Genomic DNA, 27,962 nt, shown 5'->3' with positions numbered 1-27,962 from the left:
TTTTTCTGACCCAGATGTAGAACTGTACACTTATCTTTATTAAATTGCATCTTGTTCTCAAATATAAAATAGGCGCTGAGCCTTTCTGCTTTCTCTGCATCCTCCGTTAGAGTTTGTCCATCTGCTCCCAAGAGTGGGCCTATTGCCTCCTTTACTTGACGTTTGCTCCTCACAGAACTGAAAAATCTTTTCTTGTTACAATGGGCTTCCCTGGCCAATCTTAGCTCACTCTCAGCTTTGGCCTTTCTAATGATTGATCTACAATGCCCTGTAGGTACTCTTCTTTAGAGCTCTGTCCTTCCCTCCATTTCCTGAACATTTCCCTTTTCTTTCTTAGTTCCTCTTGAAGTTCTCTGTTCATCCAAATAGGCTTTTTAGAGCTCCTGCAGTGTTTTCGCCTTTCTAGGATAGTCATGGATTGAGCATGCAATAGCTCTTGTTTGAGTAGCGCCCACCCTTCACATGCTCCCTTCCCTTCCAGCATTCTCGTTCATGGTATGGCACTCATCATGTCTCTGAGTTTATTAGAGTTTGCCCTACAAAAATCCAACATCCCTATCTGGCTACAAGCTTCCTTGCCCCCCCATCTCAAAAGGAATTCTATGAGGACATGGTCACTTCCCCCTAGGGTCCCCACCTCCTTCACCTCATCCACGAACTCTTGCCTGTTGGTCAATATTAAGTCCAGTATGGCTGAACCTCTTGTGGGTTCATCTACCATTTGATAAATGAGACTGTGCTCCCCTAGATCCTGAGATCTTGTTCCTAGATCTAGGAACAAGACCCTGTCATTCCTTCCTTGCCTGTTGTAGGGTTGGCTTTATATAGGCTGGATTTTGTGCTGCCTCTTCTACAGCCTCCTCCAAAATCCTGCCTCCTGGACAGCCTTCCATGTCAGAGCATGGCTTATATGTTTACTTCTTCCCAGATCTTGCTGTGATAGGTTTTCTCTAGGGCTGCCTGCTAGCCCCTAAATGGCTGACCCAGGAGGCTTGCCTGAGTTGAAATACCCACCAGCTGAGCCTGCCTATTCCCATTGTCTGGCCATGCTGCTGGTTCTCCTTCTTCCTCACTGGCTGCCTACTTTTCCTGGTGAGGTGGGGCTGCCATACCCACCTCCTTTGTTCCTGGGTCAGTCCTCTGGTGCCCATAGTGAATCGTTAACAGCTGTGGTGAGTTTGAAGTGAATGCTCTCATGGGCCCTGCTTTCCCCATAGCTTAAGAATGGTGGTTAATCTAGAGCTAGACCCATCCCTGGATAGCCCAAGAGCAAAGACTCCACAAGTGTTACAGAACTAAGAAAAGCAACTATGAACATGGGACTAAATTGTTACCTTGGCATTCCTTCTGATTAAATGGACTCAAGTCTGCTGGAACTTTGAAATGGTGAAAGCTAACTTTAGTCTACTTTTCCTCTGTTCCCCAGTTTTTGGCTTGTGCATTTCCTCATAGACACCTCTGAACTCTTCCTTTCCCTCCTGGGACAGTTTGATAGGCCTGAGAGAAGATATTTGAGAATAGCTAGCCTTGCAAAAATTGTTGAATTATTTCCTATTAGAAAATTAGATAGATCCATAGTTAGCAAGAATACTAATTGTCACCGTGCAGATAATAAGCTGAATCATAACCAGCATGTATTCTGGCCCAGGCTCACCAAAGTTACCAAAGTTCATCCAGAAGGTCAGGAGGTGCCATTGTGAACAAGTGGAGACACCATGTACACTGCCTACCCAGTGGAATCTGGTAGCAGTGATACAATGTCTGGGAGACAAATCACTATTCCTTCATATTGTGTTACCAACTGAAGGTAAAAGATGTGCCCATCCAAGGGCAATTCCCATGTGAATTATTTTGGAAATGATGTTATGATGCCAATCCCTGATACCAGAGTGAGAGGGCAGAATCCAAACAATGGATCTGGTATTTGACCAACCCAGTATCATCCTAAATATTTAGCATCTGTACATGTAACAGTCAATGATGGATACTGTAAAAGTATGGGAATGTGAACTATTAAAACTTTTTCTCCAGCCCTGGGCAGGCAGAGATCACAGTTTCAGACATCTTTGCTGTGCTGTTCTGATTTCTCTATTTTGTGCAAAATAAACTTTTCTCTTTTTTTTCATCCAGAAGTTCTTTTGCCTGACTTATTTTGGATTATTGGAATTTTTGCTATTTTGTTTTTTGTGCATTTGTACAAAGATTTTAGGCCTAACAGTTTCACTTGTTTACTCTTAGAAACTTGAATACAGACATTCCACACCAGCACAGGACAGCAACAGCAGCCTCAGGTGCCTTAGACAGAAATATACCGCTGTGTCATAAGCATACAAGAAGAGACCTTTCTGTCTTGTGTAACCAGTGAGAGGTGGTTGTCTACGTATATGTGTACCAGGTGAGATCTGGTCTCCTGTTTATTTTTACCCAGCTGTGACCAAGTATCTGGATTGTTATCTGTAAGTTGATTGTCTATCTTGTCTCACCTGCTGATTGGGGATATGTCGAGGGAATGCAATGGGGAGGGAGTGGTGCCATGACCGATAGGGCGTAGGAGACAGGATGGTGGGTGAAGAACAGGTCAGGCAAGGGGAAGAGACAACTGACATTTGCATCTTGCTTTTAAATACCTGGTCAGTTACAAGTAAAGTGGCAGCCATTCATGATTTGATTCTGAGTGAGAGAGCTGACCTGATATTTATCACTGATAAGGGGAGATGTAGTGTCAGGCTTCCCTGCTTGCTTCTTCAGATGTGCAAAGAACCGTGTTTGATTAACATAAAGGGAAGTGGCTGGGTGGTTCCATGAACACAGAGTGTTGCATTGCAGAGAGTGAACAACCCACATAGCTTTGGTTTATTTGCTTGAAGTCTCTGCAGAACCGGCACTGGCACCCTTACTGTGGGCTGGACGCATTGCATTGTGGAGGGGGGAGAGGTTGATTTTGTGGGCTTCCAGCTCTTCCTACAGTTGTGATTCTAGGATATAGAAGGAAGACATAGAAATATAATATTAAATTATTAAAATTTAACATGTTTTTTGGGGGGGAAATGTGGCATTTTTTGGTGAGACAAAATGCTGTCAGAACAGACTGGAAAATGCATGTTTGAAAAGCTCTTGTATTTATTTATTTATTTGTTTATTATTTGATTTATTACCCACTACCCATTACCCACTATTGTAACCCACTCCTGGTGGGTTACAATAAAAGACCCCCACAATAAAACATCAAAAACCTTAAGCTTTAACACAACAACAGTGGCAGCCCCAGCCTCCCACCCATTATCCAAACTCAGCAGACCCCCACCACATCCTGTGCCTTTGGGGGGAGGATAAGTGGGGAAATAGCATGATGCTATAGTGGGGAGGGTCCATACATCTTAATTGCTCTGGCCTCAACCAAATACCTGGTGGAAGAGCTCCATCTTGCAGCCCCTGTGGAACCACGAAAGTTCCTCCAGGGCCCTCAGCACTTCTGGGAGCCCATTCTACCAGGTTGTGGCCAGGTCTGAAAGGCTCTAATCCAGGTCGAGGCCAGACATACCTCCCTTGGGCTGGGAACCAACAGGTTTGCACCTGCAGAGCAAAGGGTCCTGTGAGGGCATAAGATGTAAAAACAAATTCCCTCCAAACAAATAACCCTCCAAGGTATACTGTCTTTTTTAACAAGGCAGTTTTCACATGATTCCCTGTAGTCTGAGTGAAACTGGATTGCAATGTGCTATTCTGAATGCTTATTTTGATATGCAACTTGTGAAAGTGCTCTCGGTGAAGTCTATAATGCAGGGGTCCTCAACATTCCCAGAAGTTCTATCCTGGCAATAACCATGCAGACTATGTGACAGGCCCAAAATCCCCCAGCAAGTTCCAGGACAAAATGGGGATAATGAACCAGGGTGTCCTAGGTATTAGTTTAAACCTCAGCAGCATTGGATGTATGTGTGCCTTTGTGGAAGGTTGTCTCAAATGGGACTGAAGTGCAAGAAGAGAAGTGGTTAGTGGGTGCAGCCCTGAGATTTGGAAAAGAGACTGGTGTGGATGAGTCACACAGAGGTGGTAGGAGAAAAAGGCCAATTTGGTAGTTCTGGTCATAGACAGGTGGAGGTGAATCTGTGGCTGGTACATGATTTTTTTTTTGTATTGGATTGACCCAGTGTTGAGGGCACTGGCCCCAGTTCCTTGGAGAGTTTATATTACATGTGTATATGTGGGGTGGACCTCTCTAAATGGGGAAGAGACCCTGCTTCGCACACCAAAGTGCTTCCAAGTCTGCAGAGAAAAAAGCTGCTGGTCTAGTGTGGTGGGAAAATGTAGTTTTAGAGAGGGAAGAGGCCCACTGGGATTGCCAGTGCTTGGGAGGGAGGGATGGGCAGGGAAGGGAGGCTGCCTTCTGCTTTGAAGGGGAACTGTCAGGTAGCCACCAGCTCATGCCATAAATTGCCTGACCAGAGTCCCAGAACCCCCACAGAGACTTGTCCTGATGTTTCTCGGCTCATCCCCCTGCCTTTCTGTTCCCATGCTCTAGGCCAGTGGTCTGCAACCTTTTTTAGGCTGCGGACCGGTGTGTGTGGGAGGGCGATTCAGCGACCACGAATGCTCGGCCGCGCATGCGCGTTTGCGCTATGCACGGCTGCAAACGCACAACAATTTTGCGCATGCGTGCATGAGTGGCCGGTCCGCACATGCAAATTTGTGCCATGCGCAGCGCTTCTGTGCATGCACGCACGAAATTGCCACGCATGCATGTTTGCGCCCGCGTATGGGCCTGCCGCACATGCGCATTTGTGCCGCAGCCACGCTTCCCTCTCCCCCCCTCCTGCAAAAAGAAGCTTGCCGGGCCGCAAGCTAATTGGCCGATTTGCTTGCGGCCTGGGAAGTTTCTCACTGCGGGGGGGGGGGGCGGGAGAGGGAGCCGCAGCCCGGCAGTTGGGGACCACTGCTCTAGGCCATCTGGTCATCTATCATGGCTGTTTCTTTTTAGCCAAGGGGTATTAGCTTTAAACTGTACTATCCTTTGACGATAAGACACATCCTGTGTAAAACTGAATTCGGCACGGGAGGGGGGCTTTTTGATTTCTATTGTTTTTGTCTTTGGCATCACAAGAGTCTTAAAATTCCATTTGCACACTTTTGAATAAACTACTGAGTTTTTTTTTTTTTTAATGAGCCTCTTGTGGCGCAGAGTGGTAAGGCAGCCGCCTGAAAGCTTTGCTCATGAGGTTGGGAGTTCGATCCCAGCAGCCGGCTCAAGGTTGACTCAGCCTTCCATCCTTCCGAGGTCGGTAAAATGAGTACCCAGCTTGCTGCTGGGGGGTAAACGGTCATGACTGGGGAAGGCACTGGCAAACCACCCCGTATTGAGTCTGCCATGAAAACGCTAGAGGGCGTCACCCCAAGGGTCAGACATGACTCGGTGCTTGCACAGGGGATACCTTTACCTTTACCTTACTGAGTTTTTTTAGCAAAACCTCTGAGTTTGCCTTTTTTGAGAGAATTGCCACAGAACATGACAAGAACAAAGAAAGATCTCAGAAGGTAGGAGGGTTCCTGTATGATTCAAGAAAGAAGAATCCTCACTGAGCCTTTCTTTGTTTTGGGTTGAAAATTTGGATTGACATCTCAGTTCTTCCCCACAGCCTTTAAGACTTAAAGATAAGTTGTACTTGAAGATCTCCAGGCCCCACCTGGTTGTTGGCAACTCTAGCAATAGTTATTACATTAATACACAACAGTCAAATGTAGATGGGGATGGGGGGATTAGACAGGTCAATTCTGGTGACATAGCAGGAGAGGGAGAAGCCAGGCAATATCACTTCCAGTGGTCTGGTCAAATCCAGTGGGAGTGTCTGGGTGATGTTACTTCCAGTGACATGTCACTTCCAGGCATGTGGCAGGGAGGCATTGCCAACTGACACATCTTCCAGTTCAGGGAAATATTTCAGAGGCTCCTCCATAGTAAAACTGTTGAAAAAAGCTGTCCTAGCCCAATACTTTAACCACCACACCACCCTGACTATCCAGTTTACTTTAGATCAGGGTGAGCTGAAGAGGTTTGGGGGATATCGAGAGCACTGTTGGCAGAAAACTTGAGTTAAGTCTAACAGTGCTTACTATAACATTTGTTTGAAAACCCACGAGGCGGTGCTGATAGTGGCAAAGAAATGTTACTTCTCTGCTATCATTGTGTCAGCTAGCTTGCATCCAGCTCGATTGTTTAGGGTGTTTTAGTGTTTATTGACGAGTCACAGGACTTTGCTGTGACAGTTCTATTACATTTTTAGCTGATAAAATATCTCACATCTGCTCTCACCTGGACACCCAACTTGTGTGATAGATGAGATAATGGAGGTAACTGGTGCAAGGTTTGGTCCATTTATAGATCATTTTGACTTGCTAGCCTTGATAAATGTTGACAGGCTCCTGGCATTGTGAAAGGTACCACCTGTAGTCTCACCTTCTTCAGATCATGCTTATTTAAATCTCATGAAGAGAAAATTGATGAACCTTTGACACACATTATTGACAGTGCTTTGGCTCAAGGGTTTTTTCCTCATTACTTAAAGGGCACCATTATTTGTCCATTGCTGAAAACATTATAGAGGGTGAATGGCGTAGTAAATTATTGCTCAGTTTCAAGTTTGATTTTTAGGGACAAGGTGATTCTGAGCATTATGGCAGAACAACTCCAATTTTTTTCTGGATGATACCTTCATATTGGGCAATTTCCATTTGACTAAGCCTGGTTAGGGGATGGAAATAGCATTAGTGACCCTGGTTGATGAGCTACATTGATGTCTAGACAATGCCCCCATTCATTTATAGTTGTCACTGGTTTATCGGAAGCCTCCAATACAGCATCATGGAATCCTGTTATGGATCCTGTTACAGAACATGCAAGAAGGAAGACATTGTTCCTGAAAATATCTGATATAAGAATAAATATTAATGCTAATTCCAAACAAAAAATTTCCATTCAAATAGAATATGGATCTTGATTTTCAGATTCCTGACAAATGGACCCTCCTTTTCAGTGTGGTGGAAAGTGCTGTCAAGCCACATCTGACTTATGGCAGCCTTGCAGTATTTTCAAGGTGAGAGATGTTTAGAGGTGGTTTGTCATTGCCTGTCTCTGCATAGCAACCCTGGTCTCCCATCCAACTACTAACCAGGGCTGCAGAGACTTCAACTGAGTAAACCAAAGATATGTGGGCAGTTCACTCTCTGCAAAGCAACACACCTTGTTCAGGGAACCACCCAGTCACTTCTGTTGTTTTGCAGCCTTGACTAGCAACCTCAGTGTCAATCAAATGTGGTTCTTTGCACATCTGAAGAAACAAAAAGAGAGGGCGGGAAGACCTGATACTACATCTCATTTAAAACATGCTCCACAACAATTTTTCTCTCATTCCTGCCAGTCCTTCCCAAAGTGCCTCATTCCAGGCCCTGTTGCATCACACAGCTTCTAGTCTTGTCTTTTATCACTTTGGAAACGCCAGGGAATCATCTCAGCACACTTTGCAACAGACCTTTATGCAAAAGGCTAGAGACAAGATTCAGCCTGGAAGGCACGCTTTACTGACAGAAGAAGATGCATTGGGAAGTTTAGGGCCAGTACTACCTGCCCCGTACATAAACTACCAGTACAGTTTTGAGCATGAATTTTGGCACACAAGTATAATTTATAATAATACTAGCTTCAAAGCCCGTTCCTAAGAACGGGCCTTAAAAGGATCCCCCTTGCAGCCAGATCAAGTGGGGTGGGTGGAGGCTGGCCAGCTTGTTAGCAGGCCCAGGACAGAGCTCCTTAGCAGGCAGCCAGCAGGCTGGGAGGCCCTCCTTAGCAAGCCCTCCATCACAACCCTTTGCCCAGGGCCCTCTCCCTTACCTGCTGCTGGCTCCAGGCACTGAGGTGCGTCTGAGAACAAAGAGGCTAGAGTCCAGAGAGGGAGGGAGCTGCAGGGGCAGGGCCAATCAGGGTGCAGCCAGCTGTATCCTGATTGGCCCTATTCCAACATGGACAGGCAGACATGTTCCACCCCCCAGGCTGTTTCACAAATATATAGAGGAACCATGGATGGATGGATATAGCTCACCTTTCCCAAAGGCACAGGGTGGGTAACAATATAAAATATACAAAATAATATAATTTATATAAATATATAACTAATATAAAGATTTAAATTAAATAATTAAAAGCCACCTCATAAAATCCATTACTACAGAAAGAGGGGCTAATTTAATAGGTGGATTAATAATTTGTGAGTGGGGTTCTAAGCAGGTAGGCCAACAGTTTCGTTGCTCATAATTTTCTTTCCTCAGCCATAGGTCTAGTGGAACAGCTCTGTCTAACAAGCTCTCTACAATTGTTGAAGATTGCAAAGGTCCCTGATTTTACTGGGGAAAGTGTTCCACCAGGCCAGGGCAAGGACTGAAAAAGCTCTGACCTTGGTCAAGGCCAATTTTATTTCTTTGGGGCCAGGGAACCCTGAGCACCTGATCTTAGTGCTCTTTGGGGGGTAAAGCAGAAGAAGTGGACCCATAGATACAAGGGTCTCAGACTGTTTAGGTCACTGAATGTAAGAATCAAAACCTTGAATTTGATTTGGTCTCCAATCTTGAGCCAATGCAGCTGGTAGAGCACTTGTATAATATATGTTCTCCACTGAGTCCTTGTAGGGACACATACTGCTGTATTCTGGACCAGCTAGAGTTTCTGGATCAGCTTCAAGAACAGCCTTGCAGGACTGAGTGAGTTACACAGGTCTAGTCTGCAGGTAACCGTTGCATGGATCATGGTAGCTACATTCGATACTGACAGATATGGCACAAGTTGTTATACCTGGATGAGGTGGAAGAATGCCTGGCAAACAGCAGGGCCTCTGTAGACAGGGAGGCATCTAGAATCATAGCCAAGCTCCTATTGGTGGCCACAGGTGTTAAACAGACCCTGTCTAGGGCTGGAGGTTGCACTGCTTCTCCTTCAGCATGATGACCCAAGTCAGTGGACCTCAGTCTTCCCTGGATTTAACTCCATCAACTCCTCTTGAGCCAGGTACTTAGCCAAAGAATAAGAACTTTCAGGCACTTAGCCAAAGAATAAGGGTATGCAGACAGATGGCTGTCCATCAACTAAAATAGTTGGGTGTCATCAGTGTACTGGTAACAACCCAGCCCAAAATCATGGACCAGTTGGGCAAGGGGTGCATGTAGATGTTCATTCATGCTGGGAAGGAAACAGCTCCCTGCAGGATGCCACAGTTAAGTAGCCCCACCCTGCAAGAAACATACAAAACACCCAGAATAGCAAATGGCTTTTTTTTTTGGGGGGGGGTAGCCTGCTTACTACTTGCAATCCCATACTAAAAATTCAGGCCCAAGGCCATGCCTTGTTTTGCAAGCAAGCCCAGGGAGAGGAGGGGGAAGGGCTGGGCATGGAGGAGCCTGGTATAATTGCAGGGTGCATGGAACACTCCCCAAAAGCCCAGTGGCTCAGATTGAAATGCAGCTCAGACCTATTATGCTGAAAGAGGAAAAAAAGGAAGTGAAGGGGTGGTGTCTGTCACATGGAAAGTTAAGAGGAGGGAAGGGAAAGGGGGGGGGGTGATTGTGAACTGCTGTCTCCTACCTGAGTCACTCACTCCATGCTTCGACTGCCCATGGGGGGGCAGGGGCCAAGTGTTTGCCAGCTGCCCTCTTCCCTGCCTGATTGCACATGACTAACACTACCACCTTTCAGGAAGCCCACATTGCCATTATTTTATAGCAAGACTTAGGGTTTCCCGCCTCCTGATAGGGCCTGAAGATGCCCCAGAATTACAATTCCATGGTGAAAATGGCAACTTCAGAGGGCAGTCTTTAGGACCTGGGGCTCCAGTGATGCCTAGTGATGTCAGCAGCCATCCAAACTTAAGTTTCTTGTTTGAGGGGAGAAACAGGAGTCAATTTAAGCATGTAGGCTCCATTCCCTTCCCAGGTGCAGAAATCATAAGGGAACTCACTCATGCTTCAGAGGGGGAGCAATGGAAGTGGCCCTAACTTGTGGCCATGTCCATTAAAGCAGGAGGGGAAAGGACTCTGGTTGGAAATCCCTACTCTGTAGTCTATGCATCTTGAACACACACACACACACACACACAGCAACAACATATTTATATGGCTGCACCCTCATGATTCAGGAATATGTTAATAGCAGCATTTGTCTGCCTCTCTCTGTCTGCCTCTCCCTCACACCAGGAGCCATAGCAGGTAGGTACTATCAAAATAAGGCAGGCACCTGCCAATATAAACTGCTAAACCTGTTGAATGGTACCTTCAGTCCAGCTTCACAATAGTAGTTAGGGGCTCCAATAAAAAGCAAGAAGCTTCTAGAAAGCAGTAAACTTAACTATATTTGATAGAAAGTAGATCTTTGAACTGAACACCTTCCCTTGCTGTTTGTGTACAACATATAATAGTTATTAGTAGAGTAGAAAGAGGCAAATAATTACGAATAAAAATAATATTACAGAAGCTATTTGATGTATACTTAATTTGGAACAGCATCCATTTATCACAGAGGGAACAATTACTGAATAAGACTGTGCTGTAAGAACATGCCTTATAACATCTTATATCGATCCACTCGACTCAAGGCAGGGATGCCAGCTTTCAGGTGGGTTCTGGGGATCTTCTGGAATTTCAGCTGATCTCCAGATTATAGAGATCAGTTCTTCTCGGAAAAATGGATACTTTGATTTGAGCCATTTAAAATATGAGTGTTTCTTGAATACTTTCCGAAGTTGAAGAAAAGACAACTCGCAAGTACAAATAATAATAATCCAGCACATTAAAAACAATTTCTGCTCCCCCTTCTTCCTTAGTATTTACAAGAAGTCTTGCTTTTTAAAAAAATAGAGGATTTTAAAAATGTGATTCCCCCGTCCACCCACATTTTTAGTACGATAGTTCAATAACATGCTTTCGCCCTGTTCCAATTGTTGTGCTTTGCTTACCAGGTGCCGCTGTGCGGCGCGAGGGTTTCTCTGGGCGCCTACTTAACCATCCCGCCCTCCTGTTCCCGTCAGCCGGGCCCTAAAGGTCCAATCCAGTCTGTGGGACGTGGTCGCGTCAGGGAGAACAAACCCCGACCTTCTGGCAAACGTCTCTCGGGCGGGAAGAAAGGAAGACGCGCCATGGCTGCGTTGAGAGTCGCTCGGGTGAGGCGAGCCAACTTTGCGGGGCGGGCGGGAGAGGAGGGGGGCAAGGCATTCAGTGAGCATTCAGATCGGCCTAGAGCGATGAAAGGACGGCGGAGATACTGGAGGTTCGGCAGTTTTCGGTGGACTGCGTGTCTGGAGCTGATGCCCTGAAAGGAGTCGTAGCAGAGAGACTTGATAATTCTGCTCCTGAAGCAATAAGACAAGTCGTGGGATGGAGGCGGGGTCTTTAGTGCTTCCATGAAATCAAAGGTCATGTGACCGCCAAGAAACTTGTACATCCGGCAAAATTAAGAATATTTTTCCTTCCCTATATTTACTTATATAATAACCCTGAGGGGTAACTCAGACCGAGACAGTGTGAGTGGATCAAGGTTCATTGCCGCGGTAGATTTAGGCACAGGAGTCTCATGTCCTAGTCCAGCATTCTAATTTCCTAATCATTGCATGATTAAGGAGTGTACCGTTCTTGCTCTACCAGTTGTAGCTGTTGTGAAGCCCTAAATGTAGGCTCCGGCAAAGAAAAGCTTGAAAGTGAGAACAAGCTGCATCTGTTCTCTAACAATGTATACAAAAACACATCTTAAGGGTAAATAAGGGGGGGGGGGAGATCAGGAGAAGTTGCTTAACCTTTCTCACGTGATTGCTAGTTGAGCCTACTGGCTGTTCTTTAACTTCTAAAACATTAAAACAAATTTTAAAATGTACGCACATAAAACACAACAAACAATTCAGCAAAACATACAGACACACTGAAAGGAAGGTCAGTGAGGTCATACAAGAACACACTGTTCTTTTTATAAGTTATCTTTTCTGTTGCTCTTTATAAATGAACATATCATTTATTGTGAAAACAACTCTGAAAGATAGGTTAGGCTGGCAAATATTGGTATAAATGTTTCAAACTACAGTAAGATAAAAAACCAAAAGGAAACAAAAAACCAACTAGAGATACAAGTCACGTTCTTTTAGCTTATACGAGAGGATCCACACTCAAGATAGAACCTTGGCCTTTGACAGAGAACCTTGGTGTTTTTTAATTGTGAGCTCCATGTCTGGAATTATTATATATTATTGGGAGCTTTGCATTTTGATTCCTACGCCATCAACAAAAGTCTTATTGTAATATTGTATCATATGTGTGCATATATTTTATTTGACCACTGATGAAGACTCTCTGGGTTGAGCCATGTTTGGTCTATGGTCATACCATGTGCTACCATTGAGACTGTACGTGCATTACTGCAGAGACCCTGTTTCTTCCATTTTAATGTTACTAATGTTAACGTAGATAAAATTGAAAGGGTACAGAGGAGAGCAACAAAGATGATCTGGGGCCAAGGGACCAAGCCCTATGAAGATAGGTTGAGGGACTTGGGAATGTTCAGCCTGGAGAAAAGGAGGTTGAGAGGGGACATGATAGCCCTCTTTAAGTATTTGAAAGGTTGTCACGTGGAGGAGGGCAGGATGCTGTTTCTGTTGGCTGCAGAGGAGAGGACACGCAGTAATGGGTTTAAACTTCAAGTACAACGATATAGGCTAGATATCAGGGAAAAAATTTCACAGTCAGAGTAGTTCAGCAGTGGAATAGGCTGCCTAAGGAGGTGGTGAGCTCCCCCTCACTGGCAGTCTTCAAGCAAAGGTTGGATACACACTTTTCTTGGATGCTTTAAGATGCTAGGGCTAATCCTGCGTTGAGCAGGGGGTTGGACTAGATGGCCTGTATGGCCCCTTCCAACTCTATGGTTCTATGATTCTATGATCTATGAATATGCATTTTTTATAATGAATATACTAGCAAGAAAGCCCATTGCAACCAGGAATGTAATGGGAGCTAGGACCCAGGGGACACCGGCAGGTGCAGATCTCTCTCTCCCTCTCCATCACAGCAGGAGCCATAGGAGGTAATCAGGACTGTTTGTAGCAGGGAATGAGGGCTCATTTGTGCAACTCTCTCTGTCTGCATCTCCCTCGCACCAGGAGCCATAGCAGGTATTCAGGGCTGGTTTGCGGTTTGGCTGGGCTCTCTGTGTCTCTCTCTCACACATGCTGGCTTCTGCAGCGTCTGAGAGCAAAGTGACTAGCGTCCAGGGAGGGAGGGAGGGAGCTGTATGTGCATGGCCAATCAGGGTGTGGCCAGCTTTGCTGGCTGCACTCTGATTGGCCCTATTCCCAACTCAGTCAGCCAGGACACTCTCTTCCCCCAGGGCTGTTTCACAAAATGCATAAGGATTTGTATTTTAACGTTAATTCATTTTGTTGCTCAAAGAGGTTCTGGATTCAAACTGCAGTAAGACAGGACACAGTTTTGCATATAAAACTTAAGCTGACCAATTCCATCTATCCTATAATGGCCACAGCATTTTAAAGTCTCAGACACCATTGCCTGAAATGCTTTTTAATTAGAAACAGCCTTTAATTGAAATGAAAAGCACAAACTCTATGTCACACAGCTATTCATTGACAAAACCATACTATCTACACATGCTTCCAGTTTTCTTCCCCGCTCAATTCAGGATGTTCATATTGACTTTTAAAGACAGAATACCTGAAGGACCACTTCATCCCATATAAACCTACCTATTCACATAGGCTTGTCTGTTCAAATCCCAGCAGCCGGCTCAAGGTTGACTCAGCTTTCCATCCTTTCAAGGTCGGTAAAATGAGTACCCAGCTTGCCGGTGGGTAAACGGTAATGACTGGGGAAGGCACTGGCAAACCACCCCGTATTGAGTCTGCCCTGAAAACATTAGAGGGCGTCACCCCAAGGGTCAGACATGACCCAGTGCTTGCACAGGGGATACCTTTACCTTTATTCACATAGGTCATCTTTGGAGGGCTTCCTTTGAGTGCCCTTGCCTACTGAGGCTACATGTGTGGCAACTCAAGAAAGGGCCTTCTTGGTTGTGTGACTGAAACTTTTGAACTTTTGTCCAAGAGATATCTATTTTCTGCTATTGTTGTATTCCTCCAGTAGATTAAGACTTTTTTGTTTGACACCCCTGCATTAACTATTGGCCCTCTTTGGTTGTTTTGTCTTTTCTATTTTAAGTGTTGTTTTCATGTCTTAAATGTGCCATACCATGAGAAATCGTTTGTTTGTAGGGTCTGTGATGCTGTACCCCACCCCTTTCTTTTCTTGAAAGTATCAGAGGCAGTGGAGGATCTGAATATGTGAAAGAAGAATATCCTCTTCCCTTCTACTGCTCACAGTGGGTTGCCACTATTCAATGCCATCCTTTCCTCACTGTCAACAGTTTGAGGAGATGAAAGAGGAGACCATATGTATGTATGTGGTAGCAGCCTCACACACCCTTCTTCTGTATTAATAAACACTGTGATTTTACATATTAAATGAAGCCGATTCATTCAATCTCATTCCAAGGTACACTGTATGTACCTTGTCCTTTCAAGGAATGGACAAAAGCCAGGCTGGAACTTTAAAACAGGCTGCTTGATGCAGCCTTCATTTCATTTTCCCCTTTCATTGCCTTGTGTGCCTTTCACGGTATATACTAAACTTTTCAGTTCTTTCAAGGATTTTTCCTTGACCCATCACATTGGGTTAGAATTCCCATGTGTGCTGCCCTGCATCTTTCTGCAATCATAACAAGCTTTACATCCTAAACTTTTATGGCCTTTCCTGTGGTTGTGCCATCAAGTCACAGTTGACTTATGGCAAACTTGTATAGTTTTCAAGGCAAGAGAGTTCAAATGTGGCTTGCCGTTACCTGCCTCTGCATTATTGTTGTTGTTGTTGTTAGTTTGTTTTTATATCCCAGCCTTCTCTGCTGACTCAGGATGGGTAACATCAGAATAAAACGATATAAATATAGTAAATGTATAACAAATCAAACAATTAAATTAATATATTTTAACAATTTTAAAACTTTAAACCACCTATTCAGTAGAGATTAGGTGACTCTCAAGCAGGGAAGTCAGCATTTTCCTAATATTCTTCCTGGCCTCTGCCATAGGTCTGATGGAATACCTCTGTCTTGCAGGCCTTCTGGAACTATTTTAAGGCCCCAAAGGGCCCTGATTACACTAGGGAGAGCATTCTACCAGGCCATGACCAAGGCTGAAAAAGCTGTGGCCCTAGTTGAGGCCTGCATTACTTCTCTGAGGCTAGGAACCCTAAGCAGATTTTAAATGCTTGATCTTAATGATCTTTGGGGAGGGGAGCATAAGGAAAAAGGAAATCCTGTAGATACTATCCTGTAGAAATCCAGACTATTTAGAGCTTTAAAAGAGTCAGAAGCTTATTTATGTTGCAATTTATATCCCACCGCTCTCAGTAAACTGGCTTGCAGCGGGTCACACTAAAAACCCCAATAAAATACAATATTAACCCATTAAAACACCCATTAAAACCCCCTATGGCAGCAACAAAACAATCCCATGGTACTAAAAGCTTAAAACCGGTCACAGGGGGAGCCCTGAGCACCAACCCATCCCCCATGGCGATTGCCGGCTAGTGGTGGGGTCCAGTCTTGTACTTCATTCTTCCCTCATCCAGGGGAGTATCAGATCTTCCTGGGCTGGCTTCACCCATAGACCTGGTGGACAAGCTTCATCTTACAGGCCTTGAGGAATGCCGAAAGCTTCCACAGGACCCTCAGCTCATCCAGGAGCTCATTCCACCAGGTCGGAGCCAGGACCGAAAAAGCCCTGACCCTGGTCGAGGCCAACCAAACTTCCCTGGGACCCAGAATCACCAGCAAATTACTGCCCACTGAACACAAGATCCTGTGGGGGGCATAGGGCAATAGGCAGCCCCTAAGATATGTGGGTCCCAGACTGTGAAGGGCCTTGAACCCGATCCAGGCCACAAGTGGCAGCCAATGCAGTTGTCTCAGCACTGGCTGAATATGGGCCCTTCAAGATGTTCTAGTGAGGACCCTTGCAGCTGCATTCTGCACCAGTTGTAATTTCCAGGTCAGGAACAAGGGCAGGCCTTATATTTGATTTGGTTGCCAATCTGTAGCCAGTGCAGCTAGGAGAGAAAAGGTGTAATGTGTGCTCTCCATTGGGTCCCGGTAAGGAACTAAGTGGCTGCAAAATTACTTTGGATAGGGTACTTGAAGGACCACATCCTTCCATATTGTCCACCTGCCTCATTAGTTTTGTGCTTCATGAGAGGAGTAGCAACTAAAGATGGCTTTTTCAATAGTGGCACCCATTTATGGAATGCCCTTCCTCTTACGGCCTACTTTGCTCTATTCTTGGTGCGACGTCAATATATTTCTTTTAATGAATCTTTTAATACTATTTTATACCATTTCAGTCTCATTTTAAATTGTTTAGTTATCTAAGTTTTCTGTTCTGGCTGGCTTTATTTTAATTCTAGACTTCAATTAAGTCTTCAATTAAGTTTTATTTTGTATGCTGCCTCAAGCAGGTTCTCTGGTGAGGAGGCATAAAATTTTTCTAAATAAACACATTAAATTAAATAAATATTAGACAAAGTGCTGTCATAATTCAATCTGAGTACAGTTAACAGTTATGGCCATTTCTATTTGTATGTTTTTTTTTTAAAAATTCCTCCAGCTCCCCAGTTGTAATACAATATACTTAGATTATTATTAATACCTCACACAGTGTCATATCTTTAACCGCTCCTGGTGGAGCGGAAGCAATAAAACAGTAAGGGCCCCGAGGGCAGGCCCTGTTCGGGATGAGGAAGGGTGCCGATAGGCCCCTTCCCCTGGACTGACAAGCAGAGGGCCCAATCGGGAGGCGCAAAGCGCCTCCCGATTGGGCCCTCTGCTTGTCAGTCCAGCCCTAAACTGCCAAAACTGCCAATTGGCTGTTTTCCCGGACTACAACCAATTCGCGCCTCCCAACCCGCCCTACCCCACACCAGAGCTTACCTTCGCTCCCGGCGGCCATTGCTTTGCTGGCCGCCGAGAGCAAAGGTATGCTCTCTGTCCCCCGCCTTCTACCCGACAATGGCTCCCCAGACCCCGGGGAGGCTGCTGGCCGGCTCGCAGAGCCGCGGATCGCCTTCCTCGGGGCCAGGAGAGCTTTTTTCCAGATCGGGGGGGAGAGGAGGAAGAAAGCTTCCCAAGCCCCGGGGAAGGCGAACCGTGGCCCCGCGAGCCGCGCATCGCCTTCCCCGGGGCCTGGAGAGCTTTTTTCAAGATCGGGGGGGGGAGGAAAAAAGGGGCCTGGATAGCTTTTTTCCAGATGGGGGGGGGGAGGAAAAAGCTCCCCAGGCCCCTAGCGCCCGCTGAATTTTGGTTTCAGCAGGCTCTACTACTAGTGTTTCTATAAACAATTAATCACTTTCATTTAATCCTTCCTCAAAGTGTTTCTTTGTATTGTCTTATCTGGATCACCATAGACTCATTGCTTCAATAATTCTTCCTACTTCTACATGTATTGATTCCCATTAATAATGTTGGTGGCGGGAAGGTGAAATGGGCTTTTGGAAGAAATGTTGAGATACTTTGTAAAGAGAATTGTGCATTTAGGACAAATGCTATTTAAATAAGTAAATAATAATATTGGTGACAACATGTTATGGTTGAACCACTTTGATAAATTTTAGTTGCCATTAAGAAGAAGAGTTGGTTCTTATATGCTGCTTTTCCCTACCCGAAGGAGGCTCAAAGCGGCTTACAGTCGCCTTCCCATTCCTCTCCCATTTGTTTGGCATTTGAGACCAACACAGATTTATTCAATGCGTGAGCTTTCGAGTGCATGCACTTGAAAGTTCACATCTTGAATAATTCTTTGTTGGTCTTAAAGGTGTTGTTGTTGTTGTTGTTGTTGTTGTATTTATACCCCGCCTCCCCCCGAAGGCTCGAGGCAGCCTTCTGGACTCTGATTTTGTTGTGCTACTTCAGACCAACACGGCTGCCCACTTGGATGTTTCCAAAGGCATTATGTTGGGAGAATTTGCTCTTGCATAAAAATATTCTATTTAACAAACTGAGTATAGCAGGTTATACGCTCTCATTATAGAGTAGTTCCATGTAAAAACTATGTTCTGAGAATAATGAAATTTCCTATGTACCAGTGTGAACACCGCTATGAACAAATGTTTCTGTTAGTAAATATCAAGGGAAAATCAGGAATAAACAGGACACTTGATATAAAAGTGAAAAGCAGAAGTGTTTACTATTGTTGTTAACCAAAGCATCACAGTCTTTTAGTTAGTTATATGTGGTATGTTAAAAGAGTGCATTTGCAGTCAAGGTTTACGCAAGGCTTATCTTGTATCTGGTTCAGAAATGTCACTACTTTTGGAATTTTCTTTTTACTCGGTGGACTTTGATATTCTCTGTTGGATAGTCTGTTACTCTGAAGCTAGTAGCTCATTTTACAATACAGTTCTTATGCTACGTTTGTAGTATAGTTGATTGACTGATGTTATCATATATTTTTTTTATAATTTTATTGTTTATTATTATAAAGCATTTACAGAAAAATTGTGAAGAAAAAGCGACCAGCTGATATGGTTTGCCATCTCTTTTAACATAGATATTCAGTTCCCATCACATATTATTCCTAATCTAGAAGTTTTTACCATTTTTCTTAGCCAAGTGATTGTTAATTCATATGAATGATCTGTTATAAGAATACATTCTGTTATTATCTTAAATGATATTAGGTCAGTCTCCTTCATAAATTGGCCCTGACCCAAGAATTACTACTGCCGTCTTGTTAATACCTATAAAATATGGTTTGTCCTCCTTTTTTAGCATTCATATTGACATACATATTCAATTCCCATCGCATATTAATCCTGATCTAGGAGTTATTACCATCTTTCTTAACAAATTAGTTGTTGATACATAGGAGGGTATAATCTATTATAAGGATATATTCTATTATTGTCTTAGATGATATAAAGTCAGTTCCCTTCATATATTGGATCTGTCCTAAAGATTACTGCTACTGTCTTTCCCAGGAAGCCAGGAAAATACTTCATTGTTCTACTCATCTTTCGGGTGGACGCAGAAAATGAAATTGTGCTTTTTTCCATAGTAGAGTGTTTCTGATTGTCCTTCTGTCAGGGCCAAAGAAATCTCTTACTTGATTCTTGCTTGTAGTCGCCTTTGAGGAGGCTCTGAATCCTTTGTCAATCTGGATCTCTTCCTCTGGTCGCACAGGGATATCTCCTGATAGCTTCCTAGTTGCTGTCGCTTTTGAATAGACTCTTTTTATTTTGCTGATCCAAATCATTTCCTGCTCTGAATAGACTTCCAGGTTTTCGGTGCTTTCCTTCCTTGAATCTGTTTTCCCAGGTTCTTCAAAGGTACTTTGAGTTTTTACATCTCTGGCACTCTCTCCCTCCAGTTGATTAACTTCCAGACATTGAAGTTTCACTTGATTTGTTGTTAGCTGAGCTACGTCATCAGCTGGTCTCTCCGGACCATAGACTCCATCCAAAAGCTCCCCCTTAGTCCCACGAATTTCCTTTTCCAGCTTATTGACTGCTTTCAGTATCTTTGAGTTTCCTTTGCATAACAAATGGAAAAGCTGTGCCTTAGTTAGTTCTTCCATAGTTCTAGGCAGTCACAAACTATAAACAGAAAGTCTCGTGAGGTCTCGCGGGAGCACGAGCGATCCCAAATTATCAGTTTGTCGATCTCCGTATCAAGTCAAATTCCCCCACTGAACTTTCACCAATAAATCTTCAAAACACTCTCTTTGTTTGGTTAATGGGTATAATTAGCTGGGAGTCTCTCACTCGGCGAAAGAAGGAATTCGCTTGTGAATTGGTTGAGGGGGAGGGGAGGGAAGAGCTTGTGGGAGAAGAGAGAGAAAAGCCAGAAAGCTTTCAATTCTTACTGTTACAGATTTCAGCTTCTGTCAGCTTCTGCTCCTGTCGATCTGGTAAATGATGGTCTGGGAAGAATGTAAGGTCAGCTGGTCGTTTCAAGCTTGTAAAGTTGTTTGTGACAAAGACGCCATCGTGACCTTGAGCTCAGGCCGCTATTAATCCGGGGAGTTCGGTATCTCCCCACGGATCTGTAGGACCCTCAGGATGCCGTTCCCGGTTCCTGGGGCGACCGGTGAGCAGATTTGCGTATCTGCTCAGGTCAGCCAGGTGCAGAAGCTCCTGACCCTCGGCATGGCTTAAGAGCTGAACAGAAGTCCAGCTTCCTTATGGCGCCATCTTCAGTCGTCTCTCGATGTTATCATATTTTATAATCCACTTACTGATTGACTGAAAAGTTATCTGCCTTAGTCCCAGTGTGAAAGGCCCAAACCATGTAATCTCCTATAGCGAGAGATCAACAAAACTATGTCATAATTGGGGGAGGGGAAACCCCTGAGTTCTAGTAGAACAAAAGGGAAACACCCAGGATAAGCACAACCACAGTAAGGAAAGACAAACTTATCAAGCTCTTCCTTAGAGGCATCCTTTGTATTTAGAATCATATGACCTTGACCCAGAATAATCATGAAAGCCTGTTGTTCTCCACACTCGTGACTGATGATCCAAAAGACATTGAGCTCTTGGATACAAATGTATGCACTCTATATAGAAGGTTATTTAACCATGTGGATGTATTGTGATTTCTCATTAAATTTTGAAAATGTGTTGGAGGCTTCTTCCACATGCATTCAATTTTCAAATTAAAATTACAGGCAATACGAAGTACTGCTACATGTGGTTGGAGAGCACAGTCTAGCCAAGTCACTGCAGCAGCATCAAAAAGCAAATCTGCAGCTGGATTTAGTTTTGGTAAGTACTGGAAAATATTCCATATAGTTTGATATTATGTCATGTAAGTTTTTCCATATAGCTAAAGAAAGTTCTCTGAATTAGTGTCTTGAACAAATTATGTGAGTAAATTCATAACTGGATTTCCCCTTCTGAATACTGCCAAGGTGAGGAGTAGGAGTAAGTGGCATGTGAGCTGGGCGCATTGCACCTACACAGTTTCTTTCCCCAAGCTCATGTTTGCTCTGTGGGAGAAAAATATACAAGGCATGGTACCAAGTGCCTTTTTCCCTAACACCTGCTTTCCTTTCATTCACAACTATTAAAGACAAGTTTGGTTTTAGGAAAAGGCAGCATAAAATATATAAAAATTTCAGGGAAGGCAAGGCCAGATCTTATTCACATACCCTTGTTAAAGTTGTACTTGTCTAATTTTCATCTTCTTCAAAGAAATGAAACATGAAAAGCCGAATATGCAGTTTTCTTCACTTACAGATCTGCTTTTTTAAGAGAATAATCAACAGTCCTCAACCAGGGCCTTTTCGGTCCTGGCCCCATCCAGATGGAATGAGCTCCCAGGAGAGCCAAGGGCCCTGCGGGATATTTCAGCATTCCACCGGGCCTGCAAAATGGAGCTCTTCCGCCAGGTCTATGGTTGAGGCTGGGGTCGGTGCGCAAGATCGAGAGGTCCCCCTTTTCTACTCTATGCTGTTCAATTTTATGTTATGTTCCATCTTATTGCTTAGTGCTACTAACATCTGATACTATTTTACACTCAACTATTCAGACCTCCTTCCTGCCATCCCCTTGAGTAGTTAGTGTGTGTGGGGGGGTAGGGTTATATTTTTCGCCATGTTATCTTATTGAATTGTTATGATTGTAAGGGGTTTTATGTCCTGTTATGGGGTTTTTAAACGGTTTTATGGACTTTTTGACCCACCATTAGCTGACCTCAGGAGTCATGGGAAATATAAATAAACAAACAAAACAAACAAAGGTCAATATTTCTCATAACCTTGGTCTAGATTTCCTCTGCTCCCCATTCCTTTCATTATAGTGCTCTTTCAACTGGTGGTGTTTCATAGCCCTTTCTGCCTTTGAAGACTACATTGATCATTCTGTAATTTTTTTTTTGTTTTCCTGCATCCTGGTCTGTGGAAGTACCAATGAAACAGTGTTAGAAAAATGTTTGGGTTTTCTGCTTGAGAATAAAAATTCTGGCTATATTATTTGAAGATCAGATAATAGCTATGCTACAGATTTCCACTTAAATAATATGTTTTCTAGAACTGACTGAAGAACAGAAAGAATTTCAGGCTACAGCTCGTAAATTTGCTAGAGAGGAAATCTTGCCTGTTGCTGCTCATTATGACAGAACTGGAGAGGTAGGCTTGCCATATACTGGAGAAAGACCTTGTTTAACGTTCTGTGTTTTATTGAGACTTACTTAGTGAAGCCAGACATAAAATATTTTCTCCTCTTTTTAGTATCCTGTTCCCCTCATAAAAAGGGCATGGGAGCTCGGCTTAATAAATTCCCATATACCAGAGAGCTGTGGTGAGTGAACTATTCTTTAAGCTGTAAAATGGGGTAGTTTTTATAGAAGACAAAGACACAACGGATTTTATAATAAAATGTTTTCTAAAACTTAAGACAGGAATAATATCTAGCGGAATGATAAGATAAAGTCTTGTGTATTTACATCCTAATACTGAGTCGTGTTTGCACTTTTTAAATGGAACGTACAGAATAAGTTGAACTCAAATGGGGTGTATGTCAGGCATTAAAACAGGATATAGAAATAATTAACAGTGCACTTCTACACAGAGATACTCCTGTTTCACCGAAACAGATCTTCATTGGTTGACACTGAAAGTGCATTTGTTACTATGAATTTCTGTAAGCTTTTTATAAAATTAATGCTTCATCATAGGTGGCCTTGGCCTTGGCATCTTTGATGCCTGCCTTATTACTGAAGAATTAGCTTATGGATGCACAGGAGTACAAACTGCTATCGAAGCAAATTCCCTGGGTGTAAGTATTTTTTTATGTAGTAGTGCTTCGTTACGAAAATTACTTCTTATATACTAAATGAATAAAACATTTATTGTAGCAAATGCCAGTCATCGTTGCAGGAAATGAACAACAGCAGAAAAAATACCTGGGGAGAATGACTGAGGAACCCATGATGTGTGTGAGTGCTTTCACTATATGTATAATTTTATATTGCTAACTTTGGAGAAAATCTTGGCCCTTAGTTTTTGTTTTGAAAACTGCAAAGTCCTAGATGATTAAACCTTTCCTTATGGGAGAGGTGGTTCCAACCTCTTAATCTTCTTGGTGGCCCACTTCTAGACTTTATCCACCTCTGCATTTTTTTTCTTCATGCTGTCTGCCAAAACTCCAAGATATTCTTCACCAGTCTCTTCCAGTTTGGAACCCATCAGCACATATATAAAGTTTGGATTTTTTTTATTGACACAGTAAGAACTAAAATATCATAGGCCTGTATACTTATAATGTGTAAGCAACAAATATGGCAATATAAGAGTCCCTCCAAAAGTATTCATTTAATTCCCGTTTGTCACATCTAAAAATATTTGTTTTTACAAACCCAGTAGTCATGCTTACTTTATGTAGAGCATCTGTCAGCACACTAGAAGGAATGAGCACATAAATTTTATAAATATATTTTTATTTTTGTATTTATACCCCACCTTTCTCCGGAGGTTCCCTTCACTGAAATGAGTGGCAAATATTTTTCACTGTGCCCAGAAAGCATTTCTGTATTGGGTCCTCATGTGTCCAGAATTTTAGCCATCACATGTAATCTGTCAACTGTGCATTAATTTGTAGTATTATTTTAGTTACACTAACTTTGATTCTGTATTATATATAATGTTTTTTTTTCTCCTAGGCCTACTGTGTAACTGAACCTGGAGCAGGCTCTGATGTAGCAGGTTTGAAAACGAAAGCTGAAAAGAAGGGAGATGAATATATCATCAATGGTCAAAAAATGTGGATCACCAATGGTGGCAAAGCTAACTGGTACAGTATCTGTAACTAATCTGGCATTACTTTCTACATTGCATATTAAAATAGATCTATACTTGTAAAAGCAAATTCTCAACACACTGTTCAGGGTATTGCTTTTAAAAAGTTGGGGCCCTTTAAAATGCTCAGCAAGTGTTAAATTAGCAGTTAAAAGTTTACTGTAAGCATTTGTTGGCATGAAAAAAAAACGTAACTTGCTCTTGTTTCTTTGTGTGTATTAAGGTATTTTTTATTAGCTCGTACTGATCCTGATCCTAAGGCTCCTGCAAACAAGGCCTTTACTGGATTTATTGTGGAAACAGACAGCCCAGGAGTACAGATTGGAAGAAAGGTGGAGATGATACACATTCATATTTGAATCTTTGTTCCATTTAGCATTTACTGATATGCCATATAGGAAACCAAGTCCAGTTTTCATTTGTGAAACTGAGACATTGTTGTTCAGAATTTGACATGATAGCTGTCTTAAACTATTATGATCTTGAATATAAGCACTGAGGCCCTCAAAGACTGATTCTGCTTGCCTCCTACAGAACAATTTTACCTGATACTCTTCTGTCTTTTAGAGTGCAGTCTTTAACAAATGTATTTGGAAGTAAAAACATTGAAATAAATTCCCTCACAATTACAGTCACAAGGCATTTAACTCTGTTTAGAATTGCTATGAAAATATATAACCCTTCAAAGCCATCTTTTGTTATGTATTTATCCTCTTATGTACATGAGTGTTTTGTTGGTATAGCTAGCTTTTTCCAAATTGGACCTCTTACACTGGTAGTTAGTTAAGCTGTTGTTGTCTTAATAGCTAACAACATCTTTCATTTTTCAGGAGCTTAATATGGGTCAACGGTGCTCAGATACAAGAGGGATTGTTTTTGAGGATGTAAGAGTACCTAAAGAGAATGTACTTATTGGTGAAGGAGCTGGCTTCAAAATTGCCATGGGAGCATTTGATAAAACCAGGCCTCCTGTAAGTATCTAAAACTTGCAAATTTCTAAAAATTTAACTGTAGAGTTCCATATTTATTATGCCTATCACTAAATCCATAGGTAGCAGCTGGTGCTGTAGGACTAGCACAGAGAGCTTTGGATGAAGCTACAAAATATGCTATGGAACGAAAAACCTTTGGAAAACTACTTGCAGAGGTATGTGAATCTCCAGTCATTAAGACAATGTAGTTTTCTGCTTGTGTATTTATATAAAGTGATTGTAGACTTCAGACTTGTGATTTGGCAGGGTGAAAGTCCAAAAGCATGTGAAAATGAAATGTGTACTCATGAAGTAAATGAATAAGCAAACATAACATAAAATAACATAGAAAACTATAATATGGAAATTCTCCCCCAAATCTTGCAATGCATGCCATGGATGGCCACAGCTTGGGCTTTGTATTGGAGCTTTAGCTGTTGTCCGCATCCCCATGCTCTTCTGTTCTACAAAACACTAAAGATGTCACTAAATGTTTTGATGTGTGATAGTGCTTGCTGTCCTTTCATTTTCTGTATCATACATGGAAGTTAACTTGTCAATGTTTATCTTTGTCTTCCACAACCATAGCACCAAGCAGTGTCCTTTATGCTGGCTGAAATGACAATGAAAGTGGAGCTTGCTCGTCTGGCTTACCAAAGAGCTGCATGGGAGGTAGACGCTGGTCGTAGAAATACTTATTACGCATCTATAGCAAAGGGGTATGCTGGAGACATTGCAAATCAAGTAGCTTCTGATGCTGTCCAGATATTTGGAGGAAATGGATTCAATAGTGAATATCCAGTAGAAAAGCTAATGAGAGATGCCAAAATATATCAGGTAAATAGTGCATGTGAACACTACTTTTGAGGTCACCTGTGTAACAAAATAGCAAGTTTAACATGAAGAAAGGATTGAGCCTAACCATCTTTACTTGATAATCTAATGGGAATTACATGTTAAGCATGCTTAACATGTCAGCGATGCAGCATGGCGTAAATCAACTCAAAAGACAAGGCCAAAGTTCGGCAATACTATTTACTTCCAAGCAAGAGTCCACAAGACTGCTGCAGTAGTCATCTGTAAGTTTATCAAGTAGCATTTAAAATATTTTTAATATAATATGCAAATAAGGTAAAGGTATCCCCTGTGCAAGCACTGAGTCATGTCTGATCCTTGGGGTGACGCCCTCCAGCGTTTTCTTGGCAGACTCAATATAGGGTGGCCTTGCCAATGCCTTCCCCAGTTTACCCTCCCAGCAAGCTGGGTACTCATTTACCGACCTCGGAACGATGGAAGGCTGAGTCAACCTTGAGCTGGCTGCTGAGATCAAACTCCCAACCTCATGGACATCGCTTCAGACAGCATTTCTGCTGCTTACCACTCTGTGCTACAAGAGGCTCTCTAATATGCTTATAACTTTCATCAATTTGAAATATATTCAAAATATGTAAAAATCACTTATATTTTAAAATCATCATAACAGGTAGCAATTCCCATCCAGTTATTTATCTGAAGTCTGTTCACTGTGAAGACTACCCATAGGGTACCTTTTTAACCCAATAAAAATGCTGGCTGAAAATTCTGCTTCTTTCTCCAGTAGAGAGCGTTGGACATCTGTTTCTTAATCAGCAGCCAGCCACATAGCAAACTCATTGCAATTTAGGAATGGGTTTTTAAAAATACTGTGATATGCTATTTGTATCTGATGTTCAAAGATAATAATACGGCCAAATGAAATTCTAGTCTCAGTGAGAAAACAACTTATCCCAGTTACACATCCCTACCACACAAATTGTTGCACAAAAATACATTTCAGACATAGTGTTTATTAGTAATATACTTCTTCCTTTCCAGATATATGAAGGAACTGCTCAGATTCAAAGGTTGATTATAGCTCGTGAACATATCGGGAAGTTTAAAGAATGAAAGAATACTGGAATGGAATCGGCGTCAATTACACTTCAAAGGGTTTACTTACTGGCATGCATTAATCCAAATCCATAAATGATTGTATTGTTTTTTAGCTAGACCACTTTTGATATTGAAAGAAGATGTGCAGAAGCTGTAAAAAGGCAGTAGGGATTTTTTCCAGCTGCAGATCTGTTTATATGCAACATATAAAGGCAAACTGGTCAGTTAATTCTTGGAATTGTTACTTGAAGATATCCTGAAATATAGAATAAGTAGATAAACTCTGTGCCTTAATTTCTGCCTAAGGGTTAAGTCTGTCCTCCAAAGTCCCCCCCTTTGGCAAACAGTTTGCAATTGCCTGGGTTTTAATAATTGAATATTCATATGTATAGGGTTAAGAGTGATGTCAGTGTAAGTAATTTAGGGTCCCAGCTCTACCACCATATAATTTGGAACATTTCTATCAAGTTAATCTTTTTTGTGGAACAGGAATATTTGCACCATTATATCACATTGTTATCACTGATTCTTGTCCATATGGCAGTACAAACACATGCTAATATGCCTACTTTTAACATGCTCAGAGTTCTGTATCATACAAAATTATTTGTACACATTCAGATTATCCTTACTGTCCCTCTGTCATATAGATAATTCATGCAACAACCATTTAAAATCGCAGTAAGATTTTGCAGCATATAAAGGATAATGTGGAATTTACTTTCTAAAATAAACCCTGCTTTTCTACTTGAATTAACCATTTGAATCCATTATCATATGATAAACCATCTTTTTGCTTGATACTAAGAAATTACAGCTTTCCAGAAACTAAGATCTTCATTTGATGACCCCATTAATATATCCAGTGTAATCTAGTCTTGTGATTATTGACAGTTTTTGCAAAGAACTTTTGTATGTTATGAAATAATACCTCAACACCAGTTTAGAAGTTATTTATTAGAGCATATCTCTTCAATGTCACTGTGCCTTTGCATTTTGTTTTAGTAATCTTATTAAATTGATGTTTACTGCATGTAGATATGATGCATGCTGCCATACAATGCAAGATTTTTACCCATGTTAAGAATACTAAAACTACTTTGCCTATAGTCAAAATTAAAATAAACTCAAAACTACAATATTTAATTTCCAA

The 27,962-nt window shown here is 42.4% G+C and overlaps 1 protein-coding gene and 1 long non-coding RNA gene across 2 annotated transcripts; one reads left to right on the top strand and one right to left on the bottom strand.

Moving 5' to 3' along the window:
* Window positions 1–25: 25 nt before the first annotated feature.
* On the bottom strand, window positions 26–11,077 carry LOC143835522 (uncharacterized). The gene is made up of 3 exons (XR_013230186.1): window positions 10,989–11,077; window positions 7,235–7,322; window positions 26–2,975 (listed from the first exon to the last, which is right to left on the bottom strand). It is a non-coding gene; the product is annotated as an uncharacterized LOC143835522 (long non-coding RNA).
* ACADM (acyl-CoA dehydrogenase medium chain) lies at window positions 7,000–27,962 on the top strand. Its single transcript, XM_077333303.1, has 13 exons — window positions 7,000–7,088; window positions 10,992–11,192; window positions 20,799–20,895; window positions 22,162–22,259; window positions 22,362–22,431; window positions 22,808–22,908; window positions 22,988–23,068; window positions 23,792–23,922; window positions 24,151–24,259; window positions 24,758–24,898; window positions 24,979–25,074; window positions 25,487–25,735; window positions 26,753–27,962. Exons 1-13 carry the CDS (start codon window positions 7,011–7,013, stop codon window positions 26,822–26,824), a joined length of 1,524 nt encoding a protein of 507 aa, XP_077189418.1. The 5' UTR covers window positions 7,000–7,010; the 3' UTR covers window positions 26,825–27,962.

The sequence above is a fragment of the Paroedura picta genome, chromosome 4 (assembly GCF_049243985.1).
Source record: "Paroedura picta isolate Pp20150507F chromosome 4, Ppicta_v3.0, whole genome shotgun sequence".
Classification (NCBI taxonomy): Eukaryota; Metazoa; Chordata; class Lepidosauria; order Squamata; family Gekkonidae; genus Paroedura; species Paroedura picta.
Note: the sequence above shows the minus strand (reverse complement) of the source record. Positions and strands in the feature narration are given on the sequence as shown.